At 40.3% G+C, this 16,492-nt stretch overlaps 1 protein-coding gene across 1 annotated transcript in view; it reads right to left on the bottom strand.

Moving 5' to 3' along the window:
• Window positions 1–16,492, bottom strand: part of COL4A1 (collagen, type IV, alpha 1) — a gene marked incomplete at its 5' end in the record, with an annotated part of 50,933 nt that overhangs the window by 6,937 nt on the left and 27,504 nt on the right. The window contains 14 exon segments of the mRNA XM_010152169.1: window positions 1,400–1,612; window positions 1,753–1,851; window positions 3,294–3,422; window positions 4,840–4,911; window positions 5,595–5,667; window positions 8,849–8,982; window positions 9,657–9,842; window positions 11,757–11,807; window positions 12,324–12,422; window positions 13,041–13,117; window positions 13,210–13,340; window positions 14,249–14,388; window positions 15,275–15,364; window positions 15,450–15,548. Coding sequence (XP_010150471.1) covers window positions 1,400–1,612; window positions 1,753–1,851; window positions 3,294–3,422; window positions 4,840–4,911; window positions 5,595–5,667; window positions 8,849–8,982; window positions 9,657–9,842; window positions 11,757–11,807; window positions 12,324–12,422; window positions 13,041–13,117; window positions 13,210–13,340; window positions 14,249–14,388; window positions 15,275–15,364; window positions 15,450–15,548 — 1,593 coding nt within the window.

The raw sequence follows: 16,492 nt of genomic DNA, 5'->3' as shown, positions 1-16,492 counted from the left end.
CCAAACAAATATTTCCAGGAGTAGCTAAAAACCAGACTACACTTCTTCTGGAGGGCCCGGTTTTCTTGGAGGAAGTGACTTTCTTAGCTCCGTAAAGAGAGAACAGGGCAAGGAAAGGAGTAGCCCAGTCCTGCCTGTGGCATTATGGAATAATTTAGGTTGGAATAGACCTCTAGAGTTCATCTATCCTAAACTCTCTGGCAGTCAGATCAATTTGCTTGGGTCCATAGCCAGCTGAGTTTCGGCAATCTCCAAAGAGATTCGACAACGTCTGTAAGTTCCAGTGTTTGAGCATCAGCATGGTAAAGAAGCTTTTTTTTATGTTTCACTGGAATATACCTCATACTTGTGTCAATTGCTTCTTCTCTTGCTGAGGTCTCTGAGAAGAGGTTGGCTCCATCTTATCTACCCTCCCTGCAGACCGCTGTAGACAGCAATAAAGGCCTCCTCCTTAATTTCTGTTAAGGCTGAGCAAATCCAGTTCCATCAGACCGTCCAGACCTCACCAGCCATCTCTAGTAGCCAGCTGTTCTATTCACCGTGGCATATCAACACCCTCCTTGCTCTGGGAGGCCCAGGTCCGGGGACAACACACCAGATGTGGTCTCACAACTGCCAAACAGAGGGGAAGAATCACCTCCCCTCCTCTGCTGGCTGCACTTTAGCCAACAGAGCCCAGTAAATTGGGCAGTGGGGAATGGGGTAGCTGTCGCAAGGGCACACTGCACGTGTTTGGTACTGCCCACGAGGACTCCCAGGTCCTTTTCTGCAAAGCAGCTTTCTAGCGCTCCGTACTGCTGCTACTGGAAATAGCAGTCAGTCCCCAGTCTCTTCTGTTGCACAGGGTTATTCCCTTCAAAGTGCATCCCTTTGCATTTGCCTTTACTGAACTTCTTGAGGTCCTTTTCTCCAGCTTGGCCAGATCCCTCTGAATGGAAGCTGTGTCCACTAGGGAATCAACCGTTTCTCCCAGTCTGTCATTACCCACGAACTGGCTGAGGGTGCACTATATCCCACCACCTAAGTCATTAACAAATTCATTAAACAGTATTTGCCCAGTACTAATTCTTGAGTAGATCTGATCACATCCCTCTGAGCCTAATGGACCCACCAATTTTCCACTCACCTTATCACCTACTTAGCCAGCTCTTATCTCATTAATTTGACTACAGAGATACTACGGATAACCATGTTGAAGGCTTTGGTAAAGACCTTCTTATATAAACTGACACTATTTTCTCTATACACCAAACCATTACTTGTACCAACCCAGAAGGCATAATAAAGCATCAGCTAGCCAAGAATAATTACACAGGTTTGTTCAACACAGCTCAACAAATGAAAGAAACATTTGGATTGTAATGAATTCTGATTGAATTCTCATTTGCTCTGTACCTACCCAGATCTTGGCCATGTGCTCTTTCATTGCCTTGTACATAAAGCAAGGAGTAGCCATGGTAAATCAGCCTTGTTCCAAATGGACACGTTGGTTCTTCGGTGGTTTGACTGTGTCTGGTAACCAGGAAGCCGTGAGCAACAGATGGTGAACCTGGTGGACCCATAGCCCCAGGCAAACCTTCAGGGCCAGGTGGACCAGGGAATCCTCTGGGTCCTACAATACAGAGAGTCTCCTTTTATCTCTATAGACAGCAGTACTCTGCCTACATAACTAAAGAAGTGAAATTAGATACATTCACACCGGCTCTACTATGTTATTTTTCCCTGAAGAAAGCAAGTCTTTGAAGAACTTACCTGGGGGACCGTAAGGACCAACTTCTCCTTTTTGCCCAGGTTTACCATCAAACCCTGGACTACCAGGTGGTCCAGGTACACCTGAAGGTCCTGTCACCCCTGTTGAAAAACAAGGAATAGTTATTACTGGCTATTACTTCATGTTAGTTCTGACTTTTTGGCTTTTAATACAGTATGGCACAGGCACACCTCATCATAACCCGAACTCATGCAGATTCAGTGCGTGTATTTCAGTATCTAGAGCACATAGGTGGGTTACTGCAGGTGAAGTGATTATAGTAGAGAAGAACAGAGAAGTAAGCAGAGTGTGCTTCTAAAATAGCTAGCATTTGCCTGGAATATGAAAAGGAAGGGCATCAATCTCTTTCCTCCCCGCTTATCATGAGTCAATCAAAAATAAGCCATAAAAAAGTAGGGTCATGAGCAGTGGGAAAATTCTCTTAAGTATTCTCTTAGCTTCTTCCCACACAGGTTTTCAAACATGTATTATGTCTTCTCTTTACTGATTTCTAGAGATGCTTTGAGTCTTACATAAACTCAGTAGCTCTGACTTCAGGAAAAAGAAGTTAACACCATCAGCACCACACCAACATTTCTGTGGCACATCAGAAGCTTTAGACAGTCACAGCTGTCCTTTTCCTCATCACTCGAAAAGGAATACCTTGTTCATGTACTGAACTGACAACTAGAGAACAGTGACACATCTCATACAAGCAAGCCCACTCTGTGTTCTGTGAGATTATTTCATAGCTACTTCCTAATGGACAGCAGCTGCAGAGTTGTTACCCCATCTTCAAGAGCAAACTTCCATATTTATTATATAAAATAGAATGAAGATACTCATTGTATTCCACTGTAATTCCCCACCATCTTCTCATAAAACAATCGGGAACAAAGTTTTCTCTTAGAATCTTAACAGCTTAAGAATAACTCTGAGCTCCCACTCTCCATGTCCTGTCATTCTGAAGGACATGTGTCCTTGTGCCAGCATTTCATTTGTCTTACCCTTTGCTCCATTCTCTTATTCCCTAATGCGTTCAACTTATGCAGTTCACCTGTTTTTTTTATAAAAATTGCAACGTCTGGACTAAGAGACAAAATCCAGGACTATGGGACAAGCTTCCTTAGGAAGCACCTTCTACTCCAAGATCAAGGCATTTTTCCTCATGCTTCTCTTCTCCCAGAGACACACAGTAATTAAGTTTGGATTCAACACCAAAGACAGGAGATACGCTAACAAATACATTCCCTGGAAAGGATGAGCAGTGTGTTGCTAGTCATTCTGCTTATTGCTGGTCTCAGATACTGATGTGATGACTGCAGAGTGACAGCCAATAAAAAATCACTAGGAAGGCATCTGTTTCTGTGACGCCTTTGGATTAGCTTCAGAAAGGACTCTCTTACTCATCACTGACACAATTTAAGTGGCTTATAAAAAGCTGAATAATATTATACCAAAAATATTCCAGTGTCTAACCTACCATTGGTCTATTTTTACATTACCTAAAATGTATGTCTACTGGCAAGTTAAAAACTCTCACCTTGCTGTCCTTTGGGACCTGGAAGTCCTGGGAATCCTTTCAGACCAACTGGTCCTACAGGGCCAGGTAAGCCAGGATCCCCTTTAACAAGCTGAAAAGCACCTGGTGGGCCTGGTAGGCCTTGCAAACCTGCCAAAGTTAACAGAGGAAATCAGCACGTATTTAGAATGACACAATAAAAAAGTGAGAACACACTGATGCTTTGCATTGCCACTTACGTAGTCAGAGAATAGACAGAGCCTATAGCTACAAGATAACGATGTGTCCAAGACTTTATATCTGCACTGAGTAGTGTCATACCTGTTAAGAAGCCAAACCCGAAGTTGACTGAGAGTAGAAGACAATGGAGTTCAAGGCACAATAAGGGAAACAGCCTGGGCTGGGCCTCTGCCTCTGGCAAGCCTCTAGTAACACCTAAACAGCTGCACCTGCTGCTGCTGCAAACCATATTGCTGCCTCCTACGTGCCCATCTCCCACCAGATAGGACAGAGCTGGCCCACAGACATAGCTCTGACCAGAAGCACAGCAACCAGGGTGCGCAAACAGGGGGTGGCATCTGTTGGGGGTGGCACTGGCACTCTGTGTCACAGTTTGCTCAGAAGAGCTGCGCCTTCTGCCAGTTACAGCAGCCTTCCACCTTACACCAGCCTTCCAGTACCTGAGTGGGGCATGCAAGGAAGCTGGGGGGGACCTCTTACAAGGGCCTGCAGTGACAGGACAAGGGGTAATGGGTTTAAACTGAAAGTGTGGAGGTTTAGGTTGGATATCAGGAAGAAGTTCTTCCCAGAGAGGGTGGTGAGGCACTGGAACAGGTTTCCCAGAGAAGCTGTGGATGCCCCATCCCTGGAAGTGTTCAAGGCCAGGCTGGATGAGGCTTTGAGCAACCTGGTCTAGTGGAAGGTGTCCCTGCCCATGGCAGGGGGGTTGGAACTGGATGGGCCTTAAGGTCCCTTCCCACCCAAACCATTCTATGATTCTATGATTTATTGGGATACTGACAGCTCTGTTCACTGCCAGGCTTAGGCTGCAGCCCTGATGGTCACGCCAACTAACTGATGGAGTGGAACCAGAGGAGGGCCATGAAAACAATCTGGGGGCTGGAGCACCTCTACTATGAAGACAGGCTGAGATAATTGGGTGTGTTCAGCCTGGAGAAGAGAAGACTCCTCAGAGACCTTATTGCAGCATCTCAGTATATACATACATCTGACAAGCAAGACGGAGAGACACTTTTTACCAGGATCTGGAGTGACAGGACAAGGGGCAATGATTTTAAACAGAAAGAGGGTAGTTTTAGATTTTTTTTTTTAGAGATTAGAGATTTTTTAGCCAGAGTGTAGATTTTTTCAGATCAGGAGATAAATACATTCACTCTCTATCCAATACTTAAATCAAATCTGACCATTCAGATGCTAATACCATGATATCTGTTTTCATACTCTATCTTTTTACACTGAATAAAAGGGTGAGGGAGATATCCATTGATTAGTCACAAATAACCGTTTTAACAACATCTGGGAAAAAAAGAAATTCTTTATATTATACCTTTAGATCCAGGAAGACCTTGGTCACCTCGCTCACCCTTAAGGCCTGGAAAGCCAGGAGATCCTTTTGGACCTGAAGTCAAAGGAAATATTTACATGAAAAAAAAGTAATTTCTTGACTTAGAAGGATATGTGCAGAATTATCATGTAGGACCCCATGATCATGTAAGGGCCGTGACTTTATTGGCAGAAGTATTTTTCAACAGTTTGCAAGAACTAGATACAAGCGACAGCACTAAGACACCAAAGAAATTATGACTGAAAATAAATGTATCCTACTTTAATTAATAATATCATTCTCTAAATTACAATAATAAATCTTTTTCTATTAATAACTGCATTTTTTACACATGCAGTGTTTTCATGCAGAAGATGGTGACAGCAGAAGCAATATAGTCAACAATGGAGACATACTGGTCCATGTTTCCTCAAATATACCTGTAACATTTGTCTTTCCAATTCTCAAGAAAATCTTCAAGATTCTTGACTGGTAATGTCCAAACAATTGATTTTACACCCACCTTTATAAGTAAGTGCACACTTAAAACTGTCAAAGCACAACAATAGGCGAAAGACAGAAAAACTTGAGAAAAATCCTGATGTTCTTGTATGCTTTTTGATGCAGCTTTCAACTTGCCGTTTCAATAGTTTGTAACATAGAGTTAACAATCTTTGAGACTCTTTTCTTGAGAGAGGAAGGATATGAAAGAGACATCTTTGCATATTTTTTAGGAATATGGTAAATTTTATTCTCACCTGGAATGCCTGGAACTCCTGGTGGTCCCAGATCACCCTTTTGACCAATATCTCCTGGTAAACCAGGACCACCCTGTATAAAAGAAAATGTGAAGTATTATTATCCTACACTACTATGATATGACTCTCAAATAGGCTGTGTATTTTTGGAAACCCATTAAAAAAATGAATATAAGAGAAAAGCCATTATTTTCAAGGAATGGTTATTCTTTGCCATGACTAGATGAGCAGCTTCTCTTACAGGAACAAGCACGACACCTTGTTCTTACTAAACTACTTTTTGCCTTACAAAGATACTAGATCAGAATAAGGTTTCACTAACAGTATAGCTGATAAAATGGTTCTCAACCATAGAACATATTGTGATGAAAACCATCAGTAAACACAAATATCAGCAAATACTAATTTCAGTGAAGCCTCAGCAGACAGTTGCTGGTTAGATAAATAAATGGTGTAATTCTAGACTACAGCAGACTTGAAAACTCCTACATTCCCATGTGGAATGAAATCAATTGTGCTCAACAATTTATAATCCTCTGAAGTTTTTTACTTTTCAACAGGGCTAAACTGCTCAAGGACTTAAACACTCCAAACACAATGCAAACTCCTCCTTCTGCCTTCACTATTATAAACTGCTTCCCTGAAATTAATGGTAACAAATTCATTGTAGCTTCACTTCAAGGAAAACCAAGTCCAGATTTCAAAAGACACCATAAATAGTCATTTAAATGACTGTCAATTCCCTTTTCTTCTCTTGTCTGTTGCAGTTCATCTGCAAAATGTGTGTAAGTATAGTTTAGAGTTTCTCCCTGGCTGAGGCAACATGGCTGTGGTAGTCCCCTATATAATATAATGTGGAACACAAGTGGAGGAAAGAAAACCCCTTTGCAAAGTACCATATCAATTAGAGTTTGGAGGTATGAATTGAGTGTTGCAGTTCATCTGCAAAATGTGTGTAAGTATAGTTTAGAGTTTCTCCCTGGCTGAGGCAACATGGCAGTGGTAGTCCCCTATATAATATAATGTGGAACACAAGTGGAGGAAAGAAAACCCCTTTTTCAATTAGAGTTTGGAGGTGTGAATTGAGTATTCAGTGAAAAATAATACCAATGGTAGGATTCATCTCATCATATTTGGAGAGCAATAGAATAGATGCACACAGGAATGATTTTTCATGTGATGTAAGTTAGGTGTTTATATTGAGAAGAATGGCTTCCTACAAACACCTAATTCTTTCCACTGACGACAAAGGGAGAAGAGATCACTAGCTCCAAAATGTGTGTCAACAGTGAGACTTCCAAAGTTAAACAAAAGAAATGCTACCCTCGAAGTTAGGTTCCCTGGTTTCCTTCAGTCACATTGGCACAGCAGGAAGGATTGTTTAAAGAAATGGCCCTCTCTTTCCATCATAACATGTGAACTTCTGTAGCCCAAAACAAGAGGGCCAACATTCACTCAGAAGACAGTCATGAGTCAGACAATCTCATTAAAAGAGATTTTTTAAATAACTTTTTAAAGGTTATACTTATAAAACGTCATCATTTATAAAAGGAGTTTATTGGAAGCTTTCCATCAAAATACTTTTTCCCCAACAGTATATAGTTTCATATTTTTTTTCCATCAGATATAGCTTGGCAAACAACGTTTTGTTTTGGATCTGTTCCAAACAAACCTATTTCAGTTCGTGAAAATGAGGAATATGCTTCTTTTCTCATTTCAGTGTTAAAATGCACAGAAGAACACATGGGATTTGCATTTCACCGTCTGATCTCTGCATTCACTATTTTTTGGACAGGATTTTTGGGCAGGCTATGTCACCCATGTTATAACAAAATCTCCTTTCTGATATAGGTTACCATGTACCTGGAGACCTGTATGAGCAATTGAGCTGTAATCAGGGCAGGACCCTGTCACCCTGGGGAGGATGAAGACATTAGAAACACATCTTAGTATGTATCACCAGAGGAAGTTTAATATTGAAATAACTCTCAGTGGAGCACTTCACACAACAACCCAATGCTACGCATTGTGGCTCAAGGCTAGTAAAACATTTCCTTCTGATTGAAGGCATGGCATCAAAATCCCCTGGCATTTCCAATTCTTGATAAACAAACAGTCTTGGACTGGAATAGCAACCTGTGAAAAGCTTTAGAATTTCCTAGGGTATAGAAATTTAGCTCTCTGCAGAAGTACTGCAAATTCTTAAAAGAGGGAATATATCCCAAAATGTTATTTTTAAATTTACTACCTTCAAATATGGTATGATATGGTTTGGTATGGTCCCAAAGATAAAAGGCGTAGCAAGATCTGGTGTCAGAACACTGAAGCAAATCCTTAATATCTCTGTGAAGTGACTCCTGGATGCAGAAAAGGATGCAGCAGATCTCTGCATTAACAAGAACAATGTGGACCTTTTAAGTCCACTGTCAGTATCCTGCTTTTCACACCAGGACCTTATTCCTGAGTCTTCCTTCCTCTTGTACACTAGGAATTGTTGAGTCATACCTACCTACTTTCTTGTTTCTTCTTCCATAAATTTTATTAGTATTATTATTTTTTTAGTAGGAAAGAGGACATGAAAAGTTTTTTTAAAAAAGTTAAAATACAGAGCATATTTTTCAGTGTGGAAAAAGGCAGCACTCTGACAGAAGAGTACAGAAGACCAACTATTCTGGGTGACTCTTATTCTACTTCATTCTCCCTAATATACAGAAAAGGGACTGGTGTAAATCAAGGAAAATGAATAATATATGACAACAATGTATTAATAGCATTGCCTGTTTGTATTTCTAAATCAGCAGCTATATTTCATCACTGACAGTACTGAAAGTGCACTTTATTTGAAAGGTTTCATAACAAAACCAAACAGTTCAGGTATTTTCAGAAGGCAATTTATCGTGAAATATGCAACCTTTAAAATTAACTACTAATGCATTTGCAGGATTTATGGATGGGCTGCGGCCATCCTGTACTGTTAATACACTGTAAATTATATTCTGGGTGTTGTACGTTACCACTCGCTATCTATAAATTTCTAATAAGTTCATTAGCTCACTGGGGCATATTGGTAGGCAGCCTTTAAAAGGAGAGAATAAAAACGTTTTCAAACTGACTTTACAACACCAGCAGTGAGTCCAAAGGCTCTGTGAGAATAAAGTATCATTACTTTGAACAAAAAACATCTATGATGAATATATCCATTAATTACAAGAACCCGCTTTCAGCAAATCTGGAGTGTACTGAAAGTAACTTACTGGCAGTCCCTGGAAACCCGGATCACCTTTGACTCCCGGACTGCCAGGAGAGCCAGGCCAGCCATTGACCCCTTGCTCTCCTTTGGTCCCTTTCAGACCTGGGGGTCCTGGTGGCCCTGTTGGACCTGGTAAACCTACAGACCAGAAGAAGAGAGTAAAATATAGTGGCAAAATGTGTTCAGAGCAGTACCTGATGGAGGACGAAGTGGCTCAATCTACAGATGGGTAGAACCAAAGCAATCATCGTAACAACATTTGAAGAAAATAAGGAGAATCTGTTTCAGGGATGTCCACGTGAGTCCCCATCTGATCGGACATCCACTGGTTATCAGCCTCAGGCTGATGGAAAAGAGTGGCGAGTTTTCAATACATGCAGAATAAAAAGCTGGTATGTTCTCAGGTATCAACATGCTAGAGACAAATATGTCTGCCCTAGCAGCTCTGCTCGACGCCTTAACCTCTGGCACAGGGCCACGGCCCAGGTAAGGCCACGCTGGGCCATTTTTAAACACACTGCCACTCCAGGACAAAGGAATATACAGCCATGGCTGCCTCAAAACAGTAAATCAAGTCCAGAGGGAAACATGGAGATGGGAGGCAAACTTCTCAACGGCAGACATGCTTTTGGACAAAAACCAACTGCCTGAGGATGTAAAACCAGTCTGTTCTCAGACATAATGCCAAACTGCCTACGAAGGGGAGCTGTGAGAGGAGGACAAAGAAAGATATGCAATATTGATTATATCCTTAACTAACTAAGTAAGCTTTGATTAACAGCAGTACATGAATACTAAACATAAAGGATTACCTGGAAGGCCAGGTTGGCCTTGGGGTCCTCTGTCTCCTTTAGGGCCCTCAATTGCACTTCCCGGCAGTCCAGGAAGACCTTGGCTGCCCTTAGGGCCTGGTGGACCAGCATATCCTGGTTCTCCTTTCAGGCCTGGGATGCCTGGGCTTCCTGGGGATCCTGGGAAACCCACTTCACCTTTCGCACCTAAGATTTTAAACAACCCCAAAACATGATTAGAGAAAGGATCACAGTCACTGAAACCTTCTGCCTTATTATCTATTCATTGTAAGCTTTATTCCTTAAGAAAATACTGACCTGGCCTTACACATCTGTATAAAAATGCAAAACTTCAGGAAAACCGTATTATTCTCTTCATTATGACATAAAGTATAAGAAAAAAGAGTAGTTTGACTGGCACATCTTTTCTCAGCTAAACCAATCACTGGGCTATTTTAACTCACTCTAAAAATAGATGAACATTCAACATCTCTCTTTCAGTCCTTCCACAAGGAATATAAACCCCCCAAACCCTTACACCATTACAATTATTACTGTCATAGCTGAGTAATGGATGTTTTGCCTGACTAAGCACAAAAAGACTTGCTCCTGGAGAAGAAAGGATTTTATTTTTAACTAAGATCTAGATTTAGGCACTTCGTACTTACTTTCAGGCTCGTACAAATAGTTAATGTGTGCAATTCAGTTGAATTTTAAATCATGATAGAGCAAAAAGAATATAGATTAGATGGTATAAGTACAATAATAAGAGAAATAAAATGTATAAAGAAACTATTCCAAGCTCTTTGCCTAAACAGAACAGGGACTTTACATCCTGGACTTGTTTTTTCTTTTTGGAACTACAATACATTTGGAACACAAATTATGTCAGTTGGATATCTATTTACTCTAAAATCACATAATCTTATATGAGCTGTGCTGACAAAATGAAAGAGATGGGTAAGGTGACAAAAACGCTGTCATAATCTAGCATTCTACATGCCTTACTGAGCAATTATTAGAAAATTTGCTTATTAAAATAAGTTCTCTAACATTAAATCTTTCTCAGCAATTAATGACTGTTAACTACTCTGAGATGGTAAATAACAGTTACTCTAAAATTCTGGTTTATCACTTTTGATTGCCAACACAAGTTTCCTGTACTTACAGAATGAATAAGTGAGGTAGTGCACTGATATTTCAAGCTGTTTAAGTTCTTCAAGATCTGCCATGTCACGTTAATTTCACAGATGGACTAATTGAATCTATTTTTGTTTTCTGAATGTTTAAAATTGAAAATCCTTTCACTGTACACAACTTCCTTTATCAGCAGCAGTTTGATATTTCTTCACTACTGCATCTATTGTAGTTTAGTGTCTAGGACATACTTATTTCATAAAATGGAGCATGGTGCATTACAGACACCTTGAACAAGCACTGACTCAAGCCAATCAAGTCGTTCTCAAAACACAGTGTAGTGACACACTTTGCAAAGACGTGGTCTTGAAATTGTGATAGCTGTGTGCCTGCACCCAAGCTAATAAATCCTGAGTCCAGGTAGTAACACTTTTCAGTAAGATCTCATCAGGTCTCTGCTATGTTTTGCACCTCTGCACCATGCTCCTGTGCATAGCTTAGACATGCTCTACTGAGTCACAAAGAATAACTATTTTAGCAATGAATAAAATTGCATCTGGGTTGCACAACAGCATCAGGCAAAAAAAATTATTGTGGTATCCTGGCTACAAACTACTGTCTTTATCTGTCTGGTGCAGAGAGCCTCACTAGGCTTTGATTTTTGCAAAATTAGTAGGAAAACATAAATAATTGGAGTCAAAAGCACAGCACACAAATACAGGAGTTATTTATATTACCTCACCACAGCACAGCTTGCAGTAAATTCCACACTATGAATAATTACCTATTTTAGGGCATATCTAACTCATGTCCAAGATGCTGCCACTGTAACAGAAATTAGTATTTGAGCCTCTCAGAGTTTCTGCCTGCTCTGAAAAGGTACAGAATGTAGAAGAATGAAGTAAAAAGTATATCTAAATTCCAGAATTATGTTTATAATATTTTGGGAGGGAGGTTTGCTGCTTCTTGAAAGAAGTGTTTTACCTTTATCCCCCTTTGCACCAGGAAATCCTGGAAGTCCTCTACCGGGAATACCTGTAATATAGAGGCAGCAAAAAATAAGAAGATGGGACAGTACTTAAATTGAACCTGCAAGGAACAAACCTCTGTTGAATAAATATAAAATCTAAATAAATGGTTTATGCAAAAGTTCTTCAGGACACAGACTGTCTTTGTTATGTATTGGTATTGTACCTAGCACAACGGGTCCTGTATGACTGAAAACCCTACTCTAAGAAAAGGCAAGCCTGCTCCATTATTTCACAGCTACATTGCAGACCGAAATTAATTCCCAAACATGCCAATTCTTTAAAGTATTGCTAGGTTTTGTGAAAGAAATTCTTTCAAGATTACATGGATTAAGCACAGTTGCTCATCTAAATGATCATCTTTACAATGATGGATGATAGTCAATAGTTTGCAAGCCACCATACTGTATTTTCTAAGGTTCCATCCAAAGTACCTCAAACCCAGCACACCCCTCTCCCAGCTACAGTTGTGTAGCCTGCCTCTGTGCATTTTTGTACCCCATAAACACGAGAGTCACAGTACCTTGTTCACCCTTTGCACCAGCTGCACCTGGAATCCCATCATAACCTGGTTCACCCTTCTGTCCAATGGAACCAGCAGGACCCGGAACACCAGGTTCACCTGAAAAATCATTGCCATTTTCACTTCACCTATGAAGCATCAGACTTTTTTTTACACATTTGTTCCTCTAATGAAAAGCTTAACTTATTCTTTTGCTCCCACAGAGACCAAGCAGATACTGCATGATGACTTCAGTGTGGCTTTTCTCTGAGGTTACTTCTGAATTAAATCAGTGTGAGACAGGGCTCAAGTATTACAGATTTTGACATAGCTAATTATCATGAATCTCAGGGATTTTAGAGCGCAGGAACTCCAGTTGGCAATGGCAATGGGCTTGCCAATAGCTCAGCCCATTGTCTAACGAGCTGTGTCCTGCAGCCAGTGAACTTAAAAACATAAGGCCGCGAGTTCAAAAATGTTGTTGTAAAACCAATGGACTAACTCTCCCCCCTATTCTATTTCCTCTCTAACATCTGTGTAATGATGCTACTGTGGTGATCGACATTTGGGACCATGGATCAACTTTATCATTTTAAATGAACTCAGAAACAAATGAACAAATATACCAGGAAATATCTGAGCCAAAATGAATGCAGAATGCCACAGTATTTGTTTTAGCCACTGCCTGAGGTGAACAATATTTTAAGTAGCATTTGGTGGTTTGTATTTCTTTTCTACCTGGTTCTCCTTTTAAACCTGGAATGCCACTTAAGCCAGGAAGCCCTTTTTCACCCTTTGCTCCATGGGGGCCGGGACTCCCTAAAGAAAGAAAGAAGACATGCAGGATATTTGGTGTAAGTTTCACTAATTTTTCACTGCATTTTCTGTTTTATTAAAGCATAAACACTTGCCTGGAAATCCTGCCATGCCAGGGGATCCTTTGGGACCGGGGGCACCCGGCATTCCAGGAATTCCTGCACTGCCCTTTTCGCCCTTATTTCCAGATAAACCTGGACTACCCGTTCTTCCTGGTTCTCCCTAGAAGAAGCAGCACGTATTATAAAATCCACACATTAATGATGAAACAGCTTTCTCTGTTTGTAATGGTAGATGTCGTCCCTCTTATCCATCAGACTTACAAAGGATTTCATTCTTTTTCCATTTAGAAACAAAGTAATTTAGGATTTAATTTGGCATTAAATTCCACTATCAGAATTATTGACTTTTCTAGCAATTGCTTAATACCTATGTGTGAAAATGAGTACTTTTCTACACATTTTATAATAGTTTTTACAAAGCCTTTTCCAAATTAGCCTCTTAACTGACTTATTACATTTAATCATCTTAAAAAAAAAAAAAAAGCTTTTTTTAAGCTTTCAGCAAGATTGCTACCAGATTAGGAAGTTTTATTTTTACAATTTTTACTTATAAATTCATGATTACTGTCATTGTACAGCTAGGAAAAGGAATGGGAAACAAATGAGAATCCTATTAGAATACTATTAGAGATTAAATTAATTTTACAGACAGTATTAATACAGTTCTCTTTTCAGTAATATCTGAGCATTTTATAAGTTTTCTTGGCTTCCCAGTATCTCTGTAAAAGTACAGAAACACCATTTCAGTGTGATTATTTGCTCTATTTGTAAGAAGCCCTTTTCACTTTATTTACTCAGCATTTTAAAAAGTTATTCCCCTCTCCCATGTTTCTAGCACTGTAAATCAGCCTATTCTGAAGAGACAGAAGAAATAAGAACCCTGGAGATAATGGTGCCATCAAACAGAATGCATCTAAACCTGTGCATAGGCACACCTCTGAAGCTTCTCACCAGGTATTTAAAAGAATATAATAGAAAATATAATAAAGTATCTTAAAGGCCAACAGCATCTTTTCAAATGAGGTACTTGGTAGAGACAGACAATTCGGTCCTTAGGGGTATAAATACCTTCTCACCAGGAGACCCTGGAATGCCAACTCCAGGAAAACCTGGTGCTCCTTTGTCTCCTTTTTCACCTTTTTGCCCAGGGAACCCTGGTGTGCCTGGTGAACCTGGTACTCCTGGCAGACCTTTTTCTCCAGGTGTTCCTGTAAGAGACAAGGAAAAATGGATGTATCAGAACGAGTGGTACCCTAGCAGTGCTGACAATGATTTTTCAGTGCTGCCTTAGATATTCAGAGCTAAAAAAGCAATGCAACTCACTAAAATAGGTAGCAAATCTCTAAACTTTAGATATTCACTCTCTAAATGGGACTTTTTATGGGAAGATAAGCTCCTCTAGTAAAAGAATGTCAGACTTCAGAGTGAACAGAGCTCTTGCTGAAATATGATTTGAATAAAAGTTTATGTTTATTTCGGTAATTTCTAACAGAACCACAGTGACAAAGGGACTCTGCTGCAGCCAATCTTTCTGCTGCCCTTTACCATTTAAGTCTTTCACCTTTGATTTCCTAAATAATGCTAGGCACAAAGACATGTGAAGGGAGACGAAAGTTTCCATGCTGAGACAGAAGCTCTTATCCATTCTATTCTTTATCAAAACCCTCCACAACACCACTCTTCCCAGATCACTACAGTTTGTAATTAACATACAGTACACAGCAACTCATCAAACATTGTAGACAGGGGAAAACATCCCAGAAGCTTAATGGATTTCACACACTAGCAGAAACGGAGGCAGGAAGACAAACAGGTATCACTTGAGAAACTGCCTGCTTGCAACAAATACACAAATCCTACATATCCAGCTAAAGGACATGCATGTATAAACTTAGGAAACTATCCTATTATTTGTGTATCACAGTAGGTTGGAGAAAGCAATGTCCCAGAACCTTAAAGTTCAGACACTGCAAACAGTGCAACCGTTCAGTAGACCTACACCAACAGTACAGACCTGTATTTCATACAAGTATCTCACAGTGTTATATATTAACTTGAGGAAAACAACAGTAAGAAATTCCCAGCAATCAGTACCTGGCAAACCCATTTCACCGACGGATCCTTTTTGTCCTGGAATTCCTGGATCTCCCGGGTATCCTGGGGGGCCCTGATCACCTTTTGGACCTAAAAACAGCAGAGAGAGTCCCATTAGTTAATGTAGTTTAAAATACCTGATGAACAGTCTCTCTGTTGCTAGCTCCAGACGTACCTGGATGTCCTGGAGTACCAGGTTCACCATCCTTCCCTGGGATTCCTGGTTCTCCATAATCCCCACGTAATCCTTTTTCTCCTGCGGCTCCATGGTCCCCTGGACACCAAAAAAACAAACACAATGAGATCAGTTTTATCCAAATTCACTGTAATGCCATATAATAATCCTCCTAGTTACTTTCTCTCTGCTGAACAAGAAAATGGTCAAATTCAAGCTTCAGACATACACATCTCCAGTCACTAAACCAGTGCTAAGGAAAGGCTGCAAACTATTACAATTTTACAGGTTTCTGTGCAAATTGCAAGTTTTATCTTTAAAAAGAAACTGCAAACGAACAAGTGTTTGAGTTAGATTAATGAGCTACTTCTAAAGTGCCAGACAATATCAGGTGTTAACTGAAATGATTGATTTGACTGTTCTGCAGGTTATTTTTCTCTGCTGGTACTAAATATCTTTGGATTGAAGAGGATGAGATGGGCAGAATAAAAGCAGAAATTTGCAGGCTGGGGTCTGTTTGGAACCTATCCTTCCAGGCTGTATGAGCCAGACCAATTTGTAGACCGTGTGTGGTCAGGAAAAGGGAGAGTATGTAAGTTTGTAAATGTGCATTCTGAGTGCTGGAGAGATGAAGTAGTCAGAAACCAAAGAAATTAACCATTTGAATTTCTCAGCAAAGGCTTTTTTATATGTATATGCACCAGTGTGCCTAATCTGGAATTCTGGAAAGGAAATAAAACTGATTATCGATCAGTCAACCTACAGGCTAATGAGAGATAAGTAATGAAAACCAACCCATGTTGATTGGTTTTAAGGCTTTTCATATCACCATATATATATCCATATCCAAAACAAATGAGAAAAATGAATCCAGATGAAATCTTCATAGGCTGGGAGCCTCATCAGCTAGAAAAGTGCCCTCAGAGGCTGTATCTCAGTTTAGAGGCAGATGCACTCCACACTTGGCTCCTGCCATCACTTGCAGTCCCTGGCTGTCCTGGCTGGGAGGCACTGCAAGGAAGCTGAGGGCAAACTGAACCTCT

The sequence above is a fragment of the Eurypyga helias genome, unplaced genomic scaffold, assembly GCF_000690775.1.
Source record: "Eurypyga helias isolate BGI_N326 unplaced genomic scaffold, ASM69077v1 scaffold5055, whole genome shotgun sequence".
NCBI lineage: Eukaryota > Metazoa > Chordata > Aves > Eurypygiformes > Eurypygidae > Eurypyga > Eurypyga helias.
The sequence above is the reverse complement of the archived record's forward strand: the minus strand, read 5'-3'. Positions and strand labels throughout refer to the sequence as shown.